The sequence below is a fragment of the Buceros rhinoceros genome, unplaced genomic scaffold (genome assembly GCF_000710305.1).
Source record: "Buceros rhinoceros silvestris isolate BGI_N320 unplaced genomic scaffold, ASM71030v1 scaffold17456, whole genome shotgun sequence".
NCBI lineage: Eukaryota > Metazoa > Chordata > Aves > Bucerotiformes > Bucerotidae > Buceros > Buceros rhinoceros.
Window position 1 is genome coordinate 3225 of NW_010418279.1, and position 20661 is coordinate 23885.

General features: G+C 41.4%; 2 protein-coding genes across 2 annotated transcripts; both read left to right on the plus strand.

Moving 5' to 3' along the window:
- Nucleotides 1-3903: 3903 nt before the first annotated feature.
- Nucleotides 3904-8638, plus strand: TM4SF1 (transmembrane 4 L six family member 1). Its single transcript, XM_010138487.1, has 5 exons — nt 3904-4139; nt 5885-5974; nt 6064-6212; nt 7534-7714; nt 8624-8638. Exons 1-5 carry the CDS (start codon nt 3963-3965, stop codon nt 8636-8638), a joined length of 612 nt encoding a protein of 203 aa, XP_010136789.1. The 5' UTR covers nt 3904-3962.
- Nucleotides 8639-12874: 4236 nt separating this feature from the next.
- TM4SF18 (transmembrane 4 L six family member 18) lies at nt 12875-19343 on the plus strand. Its single transcript, XM_010138488.1, has 6 exons — nt 12875-13051; nt 14542-14631; nt 15280-15422; nt 16953-17150; nt 18339-18472; nt 19285-19343. Exons 1-6 carry the CDS (start codon nt 12875-12877, stop codon nt 19341-19343), a joined length of 801 nt encoding a protein of 266 aa, XP_010136790.1.
- Nucleotides 19344-20661: the final 1318 nt, after the last annotated feature.

Consider the following 20661-nt stretch of genomic DNA (forward strand, 5'->3'; position numbering starts at 1 on the left):
AATTTACCGATGGCTCATTCCAGAGACAAGACTGCATGAACAGTGCATGAAGTATATGCTAATGAAACAAAATGGGCCAATAAGATTTGTTGCTTTTCTTTTTTTCTTTCCTTTTTTTTTTGAGCCTACAGATCTAAATATATGATATGATAGAGGTCATTTTTTTTTGCTACGCCAGAAGTAGAAAAGAGGATTGCTATATGAGAGACACAAAGATGCTTAATGACTGACTGCACTACAAAAGCCAAAGACATAATGGTGATATTTTTTGTTCCGCATTCTCTGAAGTATCAGAATTGGATGTCTTCTACTGGATGTCTGTTTTATGCATAGTGCTGGAGGGGAGGGGAGTCAGAGAAGTGGCACACTTCAAGCCTGAGGACGGTTTGTTCGTCATGCTGTGCTATGCAGAGAGATGTGTGCTGAGCTAATCCAAATCTCCTGATTCATGCAGCCATTACGTACAGTGTAGAGCAGAGAGTGCTTCTGGTACGGTGACAATAACGCTTCGTGCTTCTTCAGCTTTTGCAAGAATGTCACAGTTTTAGGGGTAAGCTAGAAATACGGAGTACGAACCTGTGTCCAAGGGAAACAAACTTTTGTTGGCATTTTGCATGGCCAAGGTTTCACCAACAGGCCGTGGCAGAAACAAATAGAATTCGTTTGCCTTATGTCCTACTTTTATCATCAGAACATTGTCGCAAGAAGTAATGAGTGCAGGCTACATCATGGTTTTTATATGCCACCAGAAAACACTTTTTTGAAGTGGTTTATTTGATTGTGGCATGATGTTGCAGTAGCATTACAAGTCTAGGGTCAGTAATAGCTGTTCTTAAGTAAGGTTTATGGGCTTTTCTTCAGAGAGGTGCATTTCTATACGCTCATTTAGTGGTAGCTCTGCCCTCATTGTATGCTTTTGCATGTCCAAGCTGGGGTAAGTGTCAAAATTATTTTTGTTGCATCATTGCTGACTCCTTATTAGGTCAGCATTATTACTAACAAATTAAATCTTCTCTGTATGTGTCAATGTGTGGTGGTGGAGAAAAGTATGAGTGCTCACTTCAAGCTGACTTATACAGTTCAGATCAGTTTTCTGTCCCAAAGTGATGGCAAACAAGCAGTATCCGTCTGTTATAGCTGTGTAAGGAGTGATTCCTCTTATGTTCAGTGATATGTCCCATGGCAACAGGTGGTTGCTCCTCCTCAGAAGTAGCTTATTAGTCCATCTGAGGAGCTGTCATGTAATTAGTAAGGTAATCTGGTAACTTTCTCCTATGGCCAGGAGACCATAGACACCAAGAACTTCAGGGGAGCAGTTTCCTCTTGTGACTGTCCAGGTGGAGTTTGCTGATTGACATGCACTTCTAATTGGACAAGGCACCTAATTTCAGCCAGTTCTCTGGCACGAAGGGTCAGTGTGCTGCCCCCTGTAGCACTGTTCTGCTGACAAACTGCAGAATGGATGATTTGGGGATACAAGCCAGTTGCTGTAATTGTTTATAAACCAGCCCACTTCTGCCAGGAGAGGGTATGGAAGTCTTTCACAATGGTCTTACCTGATGGACTTTAGAGTGAGCTATCAAAATCGCTTCACAGGCCCTTAGATTCTCTTCTGCAGAAGATGCTTCTCAGCCAGAGTAGAGGACTTCAGACCTACAGTCTGAAGTTAGGCTTTAGCCTAGAATTAGAATTGTATTGTCTCTAATAACACTGGGCGATTGATTGCCTTTTAATATGTGTTCTTTGTCCAGGACACGCATCAGAGCTACAGCAACAGTCCTGTGAAAGAGAAGTAGTGGAGTTTCCCATGGGCTGTGGGCAAGCACCTGTGCCTGAGTAAGCGATCATCTTACCTTTTTAGGTGCAAACACTGTGGTTCTTGTCTAAAAGACTCAAAACCCAATTCTGGTTTTGTTTTCACTACTGTAAACTCTGCTGTCTCGTGGTGCTGGAGCATGTCACAGGCTGCTGTTTGGGTCCTGCTGCTCCTCAGGCTGAGGAGAAGCTCATATTTGGCTTCTGCATGTGTGTGGGCCAGTTTCATCATTTAAAACTTGACATACCCATGATGCATTAAAAAAAATCCACCACTGCTCATTTTGATTTATGAAGCAAACAGCATGAAAAGTAAACAAGCTCAAGGTTTTTGTGACCTCTGTGATTATATAGGAGAGTCATCTGAACTACTCGTGTATTGTTCAGGGGGGAGGGTTGGTAGTAACTGCAGAATGCAATGCCCATGCAGTGCCTTGCATGTACAGAGAATGTACACAATTGATTTTAAATATAGGAAGCTCTTGATTATGTGAAATTTTATTTCAGTTCAAGTGTTTAGGAAACAATTATACAGGTTATAAATAAAACAGATTTTAAATCTACTTCCCAGTGGCCGTATGCATGATGTGGGGGAAGACAGGATGTTGTTTTTTTGGGGGGGAGCGGTTTTTTAGCATAACACAATAAAAGAAGTTTTCAGTTGAGCAGCTGTGTCCTTCTGCAGAGGAAACTTGCAGGATGGTGTTTATGCTTGCTGTAGTCATCAGAGGTGAAGTGCACAATAATGGTAAGCCTGTGTTTGTTTCTACAATTGGAGGATATTTCTCATCATGAAGGAAGTCTCCAAGGTCAACAGTTACAATACCCGGAGAGGTTACATCACGATACCACATCTGCACAAAGCTGCTCTTTTCCTGCCCCTCCCCCCTCCCCTTCCTTTTGTTCCATGTGCTCTTTCTCTCAGCTTAAGTGTTGCTCACGTCACTTGCAAGAATACCTTGGATTTAATTTGAACTTATATTTACAGTGTTATTTAGCTGTTAAAAATAACAGAGCACACCCTTCTGCTCCCTGCCCCTATGTTGTATTGTGATGATGGCAGCAGTGGCACCTCCCAAATCTAGTCTGCGCCTGTACACTTCTTGGTTGTCTTCTGTCATGCGATGGTAGTGGGCCTGGCAGCTTGTGCCTCTGTGCTGAGCTGTATGCATGTGAAGAAGGGAGCTTTTGGCTATTTAGCAAAATTTGCATGAGGGAAAAAAAGAAGGCTACATCTTAATTTTTCCAAATCCCTTTGTATGTCCATTTACTATGCAAATTAATATTACTAGTGCATGTGACACAGTTTGGAAGTCCTTGATATAATACATTTCTCTCTGTTGGGGTTTTGGGTTTTTTTTTTTTTGTGTGTTTCTATGCATGAAATTTCAGTGCAAGGACTGTTGTTTTATCATTCTGTATTTGAAGCATCATTTTTCACTAGTGTTTGCTTGGTTTAGCTTTAACAAATGGCCGTTAATCTAAAGTCAGCTTGTCTTATGATGGCAAGATCAAGGACATTCCTTAGAAGCCTACTGTCCATTTTATTTCTTTTCCAACCTCCTGGTGAGGTTCTGCTCTTATTCCATCAATAGGACAGCAAAGCAAGAGGTTGCTCTACATACTCCTCATTGCTGTAAACCTTACTCTGTTTACGCCCAAAACTCTGACTCAATACTGTTGAAGTCATCTGAGTCTTCCTCTGGCTTCTGGTTGTTCTGAATCAGTCCATAAACCTTAAAGTCAAACCTGCTTCTAACAATGAAAACAAACCCTTTTTCCTTCAGTTTCCAGCACAACGTGTGTTGTGGTTTAAGTCTGTGGTTTATGTCTACTCATGTTCACTGATGGTCATTCCAAGCATCATATATTAGAGTGAAGTTACCTAGTATTCAGTATTTCCTTGATTGCATTTGGTTTGTCAACAATTACTGCATTTAAAAAGGGTGGTGGCGTTCTGTTGTCCCTGCTCCCTCACTCTGCAGTTGGGAATGGTAGTTGGGAAGAGATGTAAACGTCATCCATGTAGCCAGGTAACCCTGAGTATTTAAGGAAGTGAGAATAAAGGCTGATCTTCTTTTAGGTGTGGACAGGTATGAGATAGGTTGGATTGGACTAGTGAAAGAAGGATTTGTAAAGCTGAGGACATGTGTTTTGGAAGGTGTGCTGGCTGTATTGGTTATAAGTTGCTCATCTTGGCCTTGCTCAGCATCGTGGCCAACATTTTACTTTATTTTCCCAATGGCGAAACAAGATTTGCTTCAGAACATCATCTCAGCAAATACGTGGAGTGCCTTCATGGCATTATAGGTGGAGGCTTTTTGGTAAGTAACGAGCTAGTGGTCTCTGTCAAGTTTATTCTGGAGCTACTTAGTATTACTGTCTTTACCAGTGACATTAATGTATTGATCAAATATGTCGTCAGCAGCAATCTCTGGATTTGTATCAAAAGAAATTAACTGTATTACTCCATAGGTATTATTAGTTACTACTAGTAGTTACTATCTTATCTGCAACATGATGTCACTTTAATGGTGAGAAAATCATAGGGTCTGGGTAGCAGAATCCAAATGCAAAACTGGAACCAAGGCTTTTAGCAGGTCACACTTTGTGTAACCCTTGTGTAAAGGGTTAAATCTTGCATTTTTGTAATATTATTGAACTGTTTTCCTTTTATGTGTCCCTAGATAACTAGCATTTAGTTACAATCCCTTGATTTCTGTTATCTGAGATGTTGACAGTTATTTCTCTGCCTTAGCTCTTTATTCAGAGGAGTCGAGTGGCAGTTATCAAAGCTTTGCATTCACGTAACAACAGAGGATGAAGAATTAAGTGTGTTCATTGGAGGACATTGTTAATCTGAAGCTATTATTTTCTACCTTTTCAGTTTTGTGGACCACACTGTAGCATATTTAAGTTCCCTAACTCCAGGCTTCCTTTTTAATTTGCCTTTTAAAGTCATCTTAGAAATAGGCTACAGATCTCAAGGTGTCTGCAAACCACAGGATGAAAACTATAAGGCCCTTGATCTTACAGCTGTGTTACAGTTCATTGGAACCTAGACTGGGATTTGCAAAGACTGGGCTTTACACACAGAATAATACAAGTGAAATCAATGAAACTGCTCCTGGAACACACCTGTACAACCTCTTCTGGACCTGCAGCATTGGGGCTCAGCAGTAGGTTTGAGTAAGGGCTGACAAGTATGTGACTGTTCAACCAGATAGTTTTTATTTTAGAGTCTTGTCAAGTAAATGTGTGCAGTTTGTGGATAATGCTTTTCTCGCTCTTTGTGGTTTTCCAAGATACCCCTGGGTGTAGAGTCTTTATAAGTGCAAACTATTATTAAGTCCTGTTAGTGCTGGTGGGGAGGATTCTCTCTTTAACCAACTCTGCTCCTTCTTCATTTTATGCTAAAAGCTCTGGTGTGTAGATGATTCATGTTTCTTACAGGTAGCTTCTGCGCTGTTACTTTGCATTTCTGCCACTGGAAACTGGTTGTGAAAACGGAGAAGGAGCTAGATGTCTGTAATGAGATGTTTGCCTGAGTTGGGCAAAACATTCCTAGGCTTTCTGCTCTCGTCAGGCTGGTTTGTCATGCAGACAGTGATGACTACTCTTCAGTAACTAATATGTTGGTGGTAGTTGGTTCTTTAAACAAATAATTATGAGAGACTTATCTTGTAGCCCTCTTTTTGCAGAAAATCAACACAATTCTTTGCAAAGCATTTTATTTGCAGGATACAGCCTTCAATGTGAACAAAAACTTTAAAAGCTGAAGTACTTTAAATTGCAGCAATATCACAGCAGGCTCTTTATCAACAGGCCCTTTTTTGCAGTTAAGTGCTGTGTATACACAAAGCAGAAATAGAAAGATACCTATCCTGGTGCTGGTGCCGCTGACACCAGTAGCAAGATGTATACTACGTTAATAGGAGTAAAACTGAATAATGTATACAGGCCTGTATACCCCCTGCCGGTGTAAATGAATGCAATGTACGGACTGCGTTTTATCTGCCCTGTCTGTGCAACGAAACAGAACAGTGTGGTTCGTTTGCTCCATACCTAGGTATTCATTCCAGCTGCAGTGTTCATTGGGCTTCACAGTGATGGCTGCTGTGGGTGCTTTGGCCATGAGGACTGTGGGAAGAGCTGTGCGGTAAGTGAGCCTTTATGCTCCTGCACCAGGTAACCCCAAAGACAAGGTGATGGTGATATTGAAAGTTCATGCCTGTGTTTGCTGTGCAGATGTTGTCCTCGGTTCTGGCAGCCTTTGTTGGGATCCTTGGTTCTGGATACTGTGTCATTGTGTCAGCACTGGGCTTGTCTTATGGACCGTACTGTTTTACTCACCTAGAAAGAAGCTGGATCTATCCTTTCACTGAATCCTCTGGAGGGTAAGTTTCCTATTCACGAGGATGTTACATCTTTCCCCATGTGCACGTGGGCTTTATTCCAGTACTTTTCAGCAATATCCAGTAACCATATTCCAAGATCCATTCACTAAGAACTAAACAGATGGCATCAGTTACTTATGCTGCTGTAGTTTGAAACCAAAGTGATATAAATCCTCTGACTTACAAAAAGGGATCTGAACACATATATATAGGTAATAATATCTATATACCCTTTTCTGTTCATGTCCATGAACATCTCTAACATAAAGTGTGAAGTTTTAGGACTTTGAGAGATTCACAAACTATGAATAGTGGTTGTTAGGACATTTGTGCCATCATTTTTGTGAGAATCTGGTTTGTGAGGCTTGCTTTGTGTTGCTTTGTGTCAGTGTAAACTGGCATAGAATCTCTGTAAATGAAACAAGAAAAGGTTTATAAGAATTGCAGGGCAGGGAGGGCCAGAAGCTCTTAATTATCCCTAATTAAGGTTCTCCAGCAAACCAGGGCTATGTAGCCAAGTTGTATGCTGTTCCTCATTAATCCCCACAAATCCTGTTGGCTGGAAGAAGATTTGGTTTGGAGCATGGCATGCTTTTACAGCATCTATATGGTTGGCAGCCTTGAGGTCATGTCTAGTAATGGTTTATTCCAAATGCCAGACTAGAGACAGTTTTGAGTACTAAGAAGCTGTATAAAGCTCCTCTGCAGCAGAGAGTTTGAATTCTGCATTTCGGATGCATCTCTCCCAAGAAGGGGCATTCCTCAACCCTCCCTCTGCAACAATGACTATGACTGAATATAGCAGAGCTGAGCTGAGTCCTTGCTGAAGGCTCATCAGTGCTGATGTTCTGAAGATGTGGCTGAGGAGTAACAGCTGTAATACTGCAGTACCCCTCTGAATTTGTTCTATTTTGCCCTTCCAGAGTAGGCATTTGAGGGCCCAAAGACAGGAGCACAACAGAGGAAGTGACCCATTTGCCTCAGATCAGTAATCACTGTCTTTAGAATAAAGACCCAGTCCTGAAAATCGTTGTGGTTGTTTGGAGAAATTGCTTTCAGCTTTCTTTAGCTTGTGTCTGGCATTAGTTGTAGAAGATTCTGCCTTTATAGCTTAGATTTTTTTTTTTTTAAAGACTTGACAAAAATGTGTGGTTGATAGTTCAACATGTTCTTAAATAGAGCAAACTTTGCATGGAATAAACTGTTGCATTTGCGATTCCCACTTAGAGTGGTTATCCTCAGTGCAGTTACAGGCCAGACGTACTATGGTAAGCATCCCACTCTCTCACAGTGTTAACATGCTTTTAATTGTTGTGTACAGGTACTTGTTTGAGTATCACAAGTGGTCTGAATGTCAAGAACCTCAAAACATTGTGCAGTGGAACGTCACACTCTTTTCCATCCTCCTTGTTTTGGGAGGAATAGAGTTCATTCTGTGCTTCATACAGATAATCAATGGCGTTCTTGGAGGTCTGTGTGGGCTGTGCTGCAGTCATGAGGAGGTAAGCCATTTGTGCTCATAACCACACTTCTCAGACGAACGTGAAACTCTATTGTTACTGCTGCTACTGTGGAGTCTTTCTCAGCAGCTGGTTTTTAGCAACAATTCAGTGTACAACCTTTTTATAGCCCTGTTGTCTTCAGCATTTTCGCATAGTATTTGACCACATGCTTTCAGCTGATTCCTCAGCTGCCACAGTGAAGTTGGTCTGCACAGGAGCTGAAAGGCTTTTTTCCCACCTGTGGCATGTGTGGTCAACACTAGAGGCAATATAACGAGAATATAAATTTCCTTGTGGTGGTGACCTTTGCCATAGCCTAAACTGCTGTGGCACAGTGTGGTGCAGCTTTGTGGTAAGCTCTTTGTTCTAACTATATTGCTTTAGACTTGTATTTTGCTCACAGCAGCTGATAGACTACTGAGAATATGCATTATGTAACAAAAACTGCAGCATCATGGCCTTGCTTAGTGAAAGTAAGATAAGGGATTAAATTGCACATAACAAAACCTGCAGACAGATCTGAAGGGTTTTTTCTGAAGTGAGGAAGGAGAATTTCTTCCAAATTTCTTTAGAATCATGTTAAAAAGTTTGAGCATATTGTTAAGATCAGTATCGTAGTGGTAGTGTTGGAATTGCAGTGGCTTAAGATATGAACCCAATATGATTTATATCACACACACACTATGGCTAAGAATGTGTTTCGTGTGTTTAATTGGCATAGTTGAATGTTGGGGTTCTTTCAAAGCTATTACTGTCTCCATTCTTGTCTGCCGTGCTCTATCTGCAGTATGAAAGAGCCATGCTGTGGTTGTCTAAATGTGGTCAGGTTAATTTTAGCTCTTATAGTTGGATACAGTATTAGCATTCTGCCCCTTAATATGTGTTTGTTTCTTTTTGTTCCCTCTACAGACATACGTTTGCTAGAAGCCTGACAATGTGTTGATGTCGGTGCACGTGTGGTGTATTGAGTATTCTGTGGTTTGTTTTATTTATTTTATATTCCATGCACACTAAAATGCACATTATTTGTTGTCAAACCATGCTCTTGCCATCTATTTAACTGACTTGGGGTCAGCCTGTGTTGTTGGAGTCATATGCAGGTTTTCCACTAACCTGCCTGTATCTAAAGGCAAAATATATCCTGAATTTCTTTGATTCATTTAATCTTAGTATAGGCAAATTCTCCAACACCTGAACACATGCGTGGGTTTTTTTTTTTTCCCTCCTTTCTGCTGACACAACATCTCTGTACTTTATGCTGCTTTCCCAATAAAGTTGCATTTTCACTCTGGAATGAACACATTCTAGTCTGGCCTGGATATAAATGAATACTGAGCTGGAGCTAAAACAAAGCATCAGTAAAATGTGGATGATTGAGGCAGATACATGCACTTCACTTTTTCAGGACTTTTATGAACTTCTCTTGTATTTCACGAAAAAGAATGGTATTAGAAATACCCAGCGGGTGTCAGTGATTCTTTTCCCTGCCCATGCTGAACACTGCTTTCCTGATCTTGGAGTAGACAGTGATGGCATGAGAACACGAAAAACTTTGAAACTTTTAAAAACAACTTTTAAAACAACAAGAACTTTTTAAAGCAGTCAGGTTAAAACCTACTTTTCCTCTCCAGCAGTCTCTGTCAGAGTGCGAGCTGCTTCGCTGTTTGGTTTAGATCACTTAGCTGAGCCAGGCACTTGTGCACCAACAAGGCTATGATGGTTCAATGACAGCTCTGTGACAGGTACAGCTGCGAACGTGGAGCCCTGGTGCTCCAGGGTCTGGGCAGTAGTTCGTTGCTGCTGGCCCTTCGGAGGTTCCCAAGCAGATGAGCCACAGCTGTGTCCCCTCTGCTGCTCTCCCAAGGGGGACTTACCTCCTGATTGCTCAGTCAGAGTCTTCAGACAAAACAAAACGTTGTTCTGGGTCCCGTGTTTTACCTCACTCAGCAGTCACCCAGGTGTAGCAGTGCTCAGAAAATAGAGTGCAAATTGAGGTCAGCAGCAATAGATTAATCTGCAGTGTAATCTGCGCGCTTCACCAGTATGCAGCCTGGAGGCAGTATTCTAACATCCTGCACAAGGACCTCTGCAGTGTAGCTTGTAGCGCATTACAGTGAATGTTTTATCACAAGGTGAAGTAAGCCTGAATGATACACTGCCAACAGCATTGCTGGTAAGGTCAGTATGTTACAGGCAATGGCGTTTTCCAGGTGGAAAACCAAATGTGGCATGCCGTATATTTGAAAGAAACGAGGCTGATTTACTGCTCAGTATTGGAATCTAGCAGTTAGTGTCATCTTTGAAAACAGACAAGTTAGTTTCTGTTTATGGGAGAAAAAGAATTTCCCATGGATGGCAGTGTGTACTTGGTGCTATTGATTACTCTTTGTAACTAGAAGAGTGGTCTTCTGAAGGTAGCAGTGACTTGAGGTGTCTCTCAAGCCATCCTCGCAGCCAAGTCTACCTAGTACAAGTACCTACCTGAAAAAAAGAAATTAGCTGTGAAGACAAAATTGCACACGCTCATCCACAACAGCAAAAGAACTCACAGGTGGGAAGAGTTTGTGTTTAGCATCACCGGATATCTGCTTCCTGCAATACCATTTATTCGTACGTAAATACAAACGTAGTTGAGGGCAGTCTTTAATACCATTTCTGCTTGTTGTGTTTATCCCTGTCTTGCCCTGCCGTGGGAGGAAGGGGCGTATGCACATGCCCGTGTGTTTACACACAGAATTTCTTGAGGCTGTGCAGTACAGCATCTTTGTATGGGAAGAAGCACAGCTGGAAAGGGATCTGCAAGTTTAAATTAAGTGAGGAGTGAGAAGAGGAAGAAAAGAGGGTCTCAATGGAATAGGGTGTAATTCCCACACAACTTACAGATTTTTGCCTTTATGCTTACGTAATTCTTACTTGTCTTTCTGGTACAGACAACTAATTAAAGAAGTGAAACAATTTTAGAAATTCCAATGGACAGAATGATTAGGCTAGAGTTTAGGATTAAAACTTTAGCTCAGATCCATGTAGCACTAATACACAGCATTACTACTCACTGTTTGTGTTGTCATTTAAAAACGGCAAGTTGAATTCCTTTGTTGCCTGGTGCATAAACCAGTGTTCTGGGAGTGTTACCAGTTACATGGTGGAGAAGCGGCTGGTTTAGGTTGTATTGATTTCAGAGACGCTGCTCATCCAGAGTAAACCTGGCTTTTCGGTAATGGGCTTGGCATCCGCACATGGATATTGACAGCAACAGGAAAGCACTTCTTGCAACACTTGGTAAACTATTTGAGAAACTGGCTGTCAGGTTTGCTTAATACTTAGTATAGAAGGGTTGCTTCCTGTTCTAGCAGTATAGTATGCCAGCAGAAAAACACAGCTTGAGCTGGTATTTGCAGAGCTCATTTTAAATACAAAATAAGTCACAGTGCAGACTGCTGTTTCAGGTGTCATTTTCCAAGTAAGTCTTTTCTAATCAGAACAAATTACTATGGGAAGTAGCAGAAAATTTGATTATAAACTAAGCTGCTCGCTATTAACTTTGGCCTCTGCTTTTAGAAAAAAGAATTGTCCTATTACACAATCTCTGCATTTTGTGATAAAAAAACAATCCTGGGGATGTTATGTGCCTGCTTTTAATTCAGCTGTTTTCTCTGATCTGTAGGGCACAGTGTTGATGATACAGTTTCTGTCCATGGCTGTGAGCCTGCAAAGGGAGGTTTGCCACTAATTTCAATTAGAGGGAGGCCTGAGAAAAGTGCCTGTAGTGATGAGGGTCTAATACAGGAAATATGGGAAGATCCTCATATTACTGAAGACTTCAAAATGAAACCTCTTAGAAGAAGATGGGGGGAGGGAAACAGGAGAGTCCCAGCAGAGAACGGGTAGAAGAATGGTGTAATTGCATGACTACAGCCATGCCCATTTCCTTGGGCAATCTCAAAGCAATAGGAAGGAATTAGTTACAACAAGCAACCCAAACAGCTTTTATGAGATCATGAGAGAAGCCTCATGCGTGCAGAGCCTAAAACAGCTCATAAAGAAACAGAAGGAAAATATGCCATGACATCATTGCTTCTAAAAGCAGCTTTCTTGCCTTTAGATAGAGCCCCATTATTTTTTGTTCTCTGACTGCAACTTTCCTATTGATTAAACACTAAGCTCATTCTTGAGTTACTTTTCTGATGACTCACAGGGGCATAGCAAGAAGGCTTGGGTTGTGCTGAGAGCATTTGGACAGCCCTGGCTGGGTGGTACTGGGATAGATGTTTAGTTGCTTAGGGAATGATGACACATGAGAATGGGGAAACTGTCTGGCTTTGGCTTTGCACAGTGCAAAACAGCAGGCATTTCAAAAACCAGCCAGACCTTTTGTCCTTCACAAGAAGTCACGTGTACTTCAGTCCAGTCTGTAGTTACGCATACTCAGCTGTAAGCACGGAATAAAACAACTGGAGACACAGCATTTAATTCGTAAAAGAGTTGAGCTGCAATAATGCTGCAGAAAAGAGTAATTAACTAAAGTGTGACAATAAGTCTGCCTGGCAGTTTCTAACCAGTGTTATTTGGGCTTCTGAACTCTCTGCAAGGTGGCCAGGACTCAGCTTGGTGCCTTTGTGAGGCTGCCCCTAGTTAGCAGTGAGCACTGGTTCACGCTTAGGGCTGTATCTGCCAAGCTCTGCTATATGAATACCTCTGTGGTGTGAGGCAATGTGTGGCCTTCTGTACAGAGACGGGATGTTCTGATCATTTGACAGCCCCCTTTGCCAGGTAAAGCAGACGAAAACTGGAGCTGCAGTAAGCTGAGCAAACTGCCTTAGGTCACAAAGCGGCTGCATGGTGGGTCCTCGGGAGGAGTGCATTTCCAAGCAGTCACTAGGAAATGAGATTTTTGAAGTTCCTTCCTGAGTCTGACTTCTAGACATATTTCATTTGGAAGATCACAAAGAACGATCTTTTAGAAGGGAAACTACTACTTAAAGACACATGCTTAGAAAGGACAATGAGTTTAGACAGCGATCTTCATCCGTCGTTCTGCAGTTAGGCACTTCTCTCTCTCTGGAATCAGAGCTCAGCTGAGGAGGTCAAATGCTTTTCGTATTTAAAACCTTGTAATCTTTTGTTAGCTGAAGAGAGAAAATCTTCTGAAGTTCTTTAGAGATGGCTTTAGAGACATGTGGAAGCTGTTTGAGTTGTCTGCTGATACCTCTTGCCCTTTGGAGTATTGTTGTCAACATCCTTTTATACTTCCCTAATGGGAAAGCTTCACATGCTGCCAGTTACCAGCTTCCCAACTACGTGTGGTATTTTGAAGGGATCTGTTTCTCAGGTGTGATGGTAAGTGTTGGTGCTGTGGGTTTTTAATTAATTGCGTTCTGCTGCAAACAATATTGGGTTACTGGGCAGTGATGTAATTGTACTTTTAAACAGAATATAGATTACTTTAGCAAAAACACTGCAGGCAGAAAAACTTGATTAAACTGAAAAAAGGGAACATACTGAATGACATGCTATGTATACTGTTTAATTTCAAGTAAATGATTTTGCAGGGTTGATTTCTTTTTTTTTTCCTGCTGGCTTTTTGTTTATGTGTAATTTATGCTTGTTTTATGGAGGCAGGCACTATGCTGATTCAATCCTCCGTGGAGGTGGAATTGGAACTCTTTTACCAAAACAAAATGAAACAAAAACTAAAAAAGCTTCTCATAACTGTTCAGGTGTTTTTAAGAGCTGTATGCAGTCCAGTACTTAGAGAGCTGGGTACAGTTCACAGTGCATCAAGTGCCCCTGTTATCTCACCTCAGTTGGCATAGTAGGATTTTCCGCATCATATGCGTGATATGCCCAACAGCAGTAATAACACAGAGCTGCCCACTGCTCATACTGTTCGCTCTGTTCACGAAGAGGTGCAGCCTCAGGGACAGAAAGCAGTTATGTCATAAAAGTGCGTGCACACAATCAGTACTTTAAAAGGTCTTGTCTGCATAAGTAGGATGTTTTTATGAAGATGTTGAACTGGGAGAGTTATTAAAACACGGGACGTTCTGTAGAAATTGTGTATTCTTCCTAAAGCAGAAGAAAAACCCGATCTTTTATAGTGGAGGAAAAAACTATCAGATAGAGCATTTGAACAGAAAAGCAAGTTAACTGCAACAGCAACATTCATATTTTGAAGCATTTTTTGCCTTAGGATTATTACCAATGTATTAGAAACTTCTATGTTATCCTGTTACGAACAGGGCAGCAGCATGTGAGAGGATAGTGCGGTGATTCAAGAAAGTCCCTTTTCATATTTCCCCTTTTAAACCAGTGCCTCTCTGGGTGGCAGTTTGTGATTCTGGAGTCCAAATCTTATTTATTGAAATTATTCTAGTATCAGGTTTAAATAATCCAGTAGTCTAGATTAGTATAGTCAGTATAGATACTTGACAGAGAAAATGAATGAAAGTCCAGGTGAATTTAAAGGAAACTGAGTTGGTAAGGAAGGGTGTCAGCAAGAAGCTGTTGAACTGATGTGGTTCTATCAATAAAACATCCTTTTTTTCATTTTCCCTTGTGACCTTGGTTTTATTCAGCTTCACTGGTATGGCTGTGTCCATGCTAGTAACATTTTGCTGTACTCTTGTACTTCAACTACGAGAATCAAGCACAGTGACAGCCCGATTAAAAACAGCCCAGTTCTAAGTGCACCTGGAGTAACTGTGCTTTCCTACAGCAATAAAATCTCAACAGAGCATAAGAGATGCAATCCCTGCCTTCCACAGGTGAAGGAGACTTTGGCTTAATGTCTGCAGCCATTTCACTGACCTTGTCATGTCCCCTTATAGATCCTTCTGTTGGCAGTAATTCTGATAACACTGGAGTGTAGCGTGTTCTATCGGTGCTGCCAGAGCGAGAGCTGTAACAAAACCTACAGGGTGAGTCTGCATTTTACTTTTGTGCATCTCTGTGGCATTTGTTCTGCCTGCCTTCCAGCTCCTGGGTTCTCAGCACATCCTTCTGCTCTCTCCACTGCTGTTTCCACTTCCTTGTGCAGAAAACGAGAGGTCACAGAAAGTGTAGCTGCTTCCTTCTGATGCTTAAGCAGAATGGAAGAAGATGAAAACAAAAACCCCCGTGAAATTCTTTGTAAAATAAAATGAGAATATAGAAGGTCTGAGAGTTTCAATGAAGTGCCCCAACTAAATAGCTTCATCCCCTTGCTTGTTTATTTGGAAGTTTTTGGAGCAACAGCTCAATATATGCTCACTGGGATGCAAACATGCTTAATGTGAGGCTATGTTCCTCTAGCAATTTGGGAAACACTATTGCAAAATGCAAGTTTAAAAAAAAAAATCCCCAAACAATATTTAACTGAGAGTTGTGTAACTGTCTTAAACTTTGTCTTAATATTTATTTTGTATGTGTTTGTTTACTATTCTTTATCTGGTATTTTTCTTTCTGAATTTTTAAGATTGGGACGATCAAATGTGAAATTCGACGAGGAGGTAGCTAGGCAGGCTGCATGACTGTGTTTGCCGTGGACACTGTCCGCACAGAGTAATATTTTTCTCTCTTTACTTCAGAGTTTTATTTCAATTGTGCTAGCCCTGCTTGGAGTTGCTTTCTCTGGGTACAGCTGCATCATTTTTACCTTGGGGTTGATCCAAGGCCCCTTCTGCAATTCATCAGATGGATGGGATTATATCTTCAAAGATACTGCTGGAGGGTAAGAAACATCAGTGTAATCCTTCTGGAAGGAAGAAACTGTTCATCAAAATAATAGATAAGTTTCTCAGTTTTACACGAAATGGCACAGTCTCTTGACACAAGACCTATATTGGTGAGTGGGGTTTTTCAGCCTCTTGAATGAGCACCTCAAAGAAGCATGTTTGGCTTCTTGTAAGGAAAAACTAAATGTAAGAATCTCTGTACTGATCAGATCTGGAGGTCCATCTAGCTAACTGTCCCTTTTCTGGTGGTGGTCACAATCACATGTAGTAAAGTATGGAAGATTAGAGCAAGTGCAGATGGATACTTTCTCAGAAGATTCTAATTCCTCAAGTTTTTGGTTCAAAGATGATAGATGGCATTTTTATATTTAATAACTCAGCAGGTTTCTCTTTAACTCCTAAAGCTCAGTGAAGTCTGTGGTTTGATCACTGGTGGCTTTTGCGTAAGCTGCTGTATCTCATAAAATTGCTCTAAGCGAGGCAGACAAAGTGGTGTCCGTGTCTCAGCCTCCTAGGCACATGAAAGGTTTGATTCAAATCTATAACCTGAAGCTGATTTTGCAAGATTTGACATTCTCCCTTTAAAAGGTCAGAGTTTTATAAGACTTGAATATTTCAAGTCATATAATGCCAAGCTCTTCCAGCTGCATTTGAATACAGCGAGAATTAAATTTGTCAGAGGATCACAAACAAGTTCCTTCAGCATCCAAGGAGAGTAGTTCCTACACTATGGCCTTCTCTGACTTAATTCAGGCGTTTTTTTAAAACATTAAAGTGCATTCTGCAATCTCACCTAGGTATCACCAGCATTACCATCCCATTTGGAAACATTAAAATGAGAGTTGGAGTCCTGTGTAAAGGGCCAGATGCTCAACAACACACTCCAGATTTGTCTGAAAGCCTTTCAGTTATGAATTTAGAAATAAAAGCAACTGACACTGAGCGAGTGACTTGAACAAAGGTTCTTGCAATTAACCTCCAGGCTACAGCAGGTCTCACAGTTAAAAGGGCACGCATCAGTTGCACATGTTATGATCCTCAAAGATGCAAAGCATGGCTCTAGAACAACCGGACAGCGCACGCGGTGACACTTAGCTCAGCTCTGCCATTTAGGCTGTACACACTGGTTAGCGCCATGGCGTTGGGTGTTCCTGCTCTCTGCACAGTACTGATGTCAGCTAGGCTTAACCTAAAGCTGAAATTTAATCAATAAAAGGAAGATTCCCATTTTAAATTTGGCTTCTGGCATATGAAATACCAGCAGTGTCTTTCTAACACTTGGGTGTCTAACTGGGCAACTAAAGGAGCAGATGTGTTTGAGGAGAATAAGTCTTTTCACTCAGCTGAGTTTGACAAACCTATGCAGGAGCTCGGCTGGTGTAATGAAAGACTAGATTCTGGCTCCTAAATTTGAGGTGTATAAAAACGAATATGATTTTTCCATATTTTATAGGTAAAATTATGTGTATTCAGACTGAATTGCACCTACCACATTGATTTACTTCACATTGCTGTTTCTCTAATAGGTACCTCACAGATTACCCTGCTTGGTCTCGGTGTACCGAACCTGCTAACATAGTGGAGTGGAACATCATTTTACTCTCTATTCTGATAGCTCTTAGTGGACTGCAGTTGGTCATCTGTTTTCTCAAAGTGGCTGCGGAGTTGAAACGGACACTCTGTGGGACCTATTCTGTTTTTGTCCAGGTAACAAAATATCCAAGGTAATTTCTTCAGCATCTCCAAGTCAGTGTAGCTTCAGCAATTTCTGTCAGTTGAGGATGTACCCTTTTGGTTTATGCTTTCTCTGTGCTACTGAATCTTTATTACCAGAGGATATGTACTGATAGTAAATCTATTGCGTTTGATTCATCCACTAATTCCTCATGGTTTATGGGGATTGTTGGCTGCTCACTCTGACCTTTAAGGCTAGGACTGAGAAGAATCTGGCTGGGAATTCAGCACTGATGCTGAGTCCATCACTCCTATGTCAGTAGAGGTTTCTGAGCACCTCTCTTCTAGCATTCCATTTTAAAGTCATTCTACTCAATGTATGGGTTTCACAGCAAACAGGAGAATATGCAAGGGGTAATAGGTAGCATCTAGACATCAGTTTTTACTATGTTTTCTTTAGATTATTGAAACAATAACTGATAGGGCTCTGCTTTGGGCAGAAGCATTAATTGGAAACCCAGAGCTCAAGTGACTGGTGCTGCTAACCTGCTTGCTAGTGTGCAGTGGTGAAGTTTAGTGTGGCGTTCGGTTTCTCCAGCTTTGGAGATATGATGAAATTAGACATGCTTATCCCTCCCTGTCATGTGCACTGGGATCAAGGAGCCCTCAGGGTTTTTAGATAGCCAGTAATCTCAATGATGAAGCACATTTGAGAAAGATTTTTAATTAGGAAAAGCACAACCCCCAAAAGCAGGCATGCATGCCCCCAGCTGTACCGTTAATTCTGTCGTGGAAGTGGGAAGTGTTGGCAGGGCAAAGCAGGCAGGATGGCAGTGCCTCTGCAGCCTGAAGTCTCCTGCCCGGTGCTGGTCAGCCAGGGGAGGGGAACCGCAGGTGCCAGGGAGGGCCTCAAGCAAGCAGGTGAGGAAGTACCCTCCAGCAAGTAGGAATTTACTGTAACAGCCACCTACAAGAAGGTCAAGGCCTGAGGCGATTTTCTTTCAAAACATTCCACTTGCCAGTGAAAGAGCCTCATCAGCTTGGGACCCAGCCTAGCTTCTCGAGAAGCCAAAAGCCATACTATCAATGTGTCCCTGGACACGGAGCAGAGTCACCTCCGGAGCTCTCAGTGAGTCTTGGATTTTTATTGGATGTGGATGTTGAACAGTTGAACAACTTCCATGTTAACCTGAGTTGGAAAAGAGAGAGCAACTATTTCATTCTTTTTTTATTTGCAGGCCGGCGTTCTCTGAAGAGGGCAAGGAAGTCTTCACTGCTTCTCCCCCACCCCCAGAAAAAAAGAAAAATGGCTTCTCCATCATCTACCATGGGTGCTGCGAGTGGAACCCTTTGTCTCTTAAGCCTCTCTATTGTGAATGGAGTTATTTTAACTGTTTGATATTTACATTTTTCCAGGTTTTTTTTAACCTGTTGTCCCTGGCAGTGACTTTTTTTGTTTACCCTCCAGTGTAAGAAAACTTAACAATCAACCCATATTCCTGCCACACATCTTGGAGAATTTTGCTGATTTTGTGCCTGCAAACCAGAAAGCTGTTTAACTTGAAAACAATAGAAATATTTGAAAAAAGATTTTGGTTATTGGGATGAAAAATAATGTATGGATAGTCATTCAAAGCAGAAAACCCTGAGAACTGCTAAGTATTCTTAAAGTGAATGGTGCCATTTCGCTGAGGAAAGCAAACACACAGGGTATTCTGTTCAGGCCCCAGCTCAGCCATGGGGAAAATCCAGGCTTATCTTTAGGCAAACAGGGTCTATTGAGAAAGGTTTTGCTATACTGGGTGAGAGCAATGAAATACCTGAAAGTTACACCTGGAAACTCTTAACCCTTTTTCTTGCTCCTGTGTGTGTCCCTTCCACTTTTCAGTAAGTTCTGTCTCTGATCATAGAAAGTCAGGTCAGGAGGCAGACAGGAGGTACAGTGAACAGTACCTGTTTTGACAGCTTTTTAGGTAGTAGTAGTATTAGTGGCTGTACCTACCCACTGGCAAGGCTTGGTTGTCTTTTAATGCATCCTTTTTGTTGTGATTGCATCTTGTAATTTACCTATCTGCTCTGCCATGGGCTGGTATCTCCTATTTTAGTGGCTTAAATCAAAAGAGATCTGTAATTTAGTTCTTGTTGGACGTATTGATTCTGCAACCCTATTTGTCCATAATCCAGATATTGGCATCTCCATCACCGTAGCCAGACTCAGCTATGACTTGATGGCTCAGCTTTGAAATGGGCAGTTCCTCACAGTTGATGCGTTTTGCTGGAATATTGTGATGCTGTGTCTGGAAGAGAAACGTCATTCATTTAAATGCTGCAAGTGGGAATAGCTGTAGAGACTCGGTTTTGACCACAAGTAATTGCGGGCAGAGATTTGTAGTAAAATACTGTGGAGCTCCATCCATCTTTGCATTTTGGGGCATATTATTCCTCTTGTAGGTAACAGCATGTCTCACTGACTTCCTGATTGGTAATGCTTCACATGTTGGATGGAGGGTTTTTTCCACATTGAGAAAGAACGGTGGTAGAGGACAGACGAAGCTCCCCAGAACTTTGAAGGGTGTTTACCTAAAAAGGTTTGCAGGGTGTCAGAACAGCAGCGTGGGCAGCAACTATAAACACATTCAGATTAGGGAACTGTGACGTTGTGGAGCTCTTGTTGAGACTTTTTGGTCATAATATTTCTTTTTTTTTTTTTCCTTAAGGAAAAATTTTGAAGTGAAAGATCAGCTTTATATTTTCACTGCAATTTTGAGGAGTTTCAGAATAGTCATAGCATTTCAGCATCGTCAGTATGAGAAATGAGGGCGATATTCACAACACCAAACTGCAGACTCACAACCTAAGCAAATAAATTAGGTGCTCAGTCTTTTTAGGCCCTGTCTACCAGAGGAGAGCAGTTCCTGCTCTTCAAACACCCTCTGAAGATTATACTACAGGCTTGGGAAGCTTGGTCATGTCTATCCGTTTTTTGAGTTCCTTAATAGGAGGTGCTCTGGCACACGAATATCTTAAAAGTTTGGGTGAGGTGTGATTAAAAGTGTTAATGGAAAAATCTTGCCTGTCAGAAGTTTTTGTTCTACCTTTAAATAAAAGCAATGTGCAGTTCTTTGGCTCTTCTCAAGAAAGAGTAATTTGGAGGAGTTAAGGCAAGGAATGCATATGGTTTTACCGTCAAATAAATGTGGAGATTTCAAGGATACTGCTTGTGGGGTTTTTTCCTCTTCCTCAGTCCAGTGGAAATTTGCACAGAAAACCTAAATAGCCCATATATACGTGAACAACTCTAATGTGTATTAAAGCATGACTTTGAAGTTAAGTAGTACAAAAGAACATGAAAGTTTTCTCAATTTTACCTCAGTTAGTTTACCGGTGGGACGTATGCAACCCGTACAAGCTGATCTTTTCAGTGAACTGCTGATCTTTTCAGTGAACCACTGACCTTCCTCAATGGCAAAGGAAGAAAAAATCCCTACAGAAATAATTTTGAACATGTGGTGCCAACCAGGTAAACTCCAGAATTTCATCATAGATGTGGTCAGATTTCGA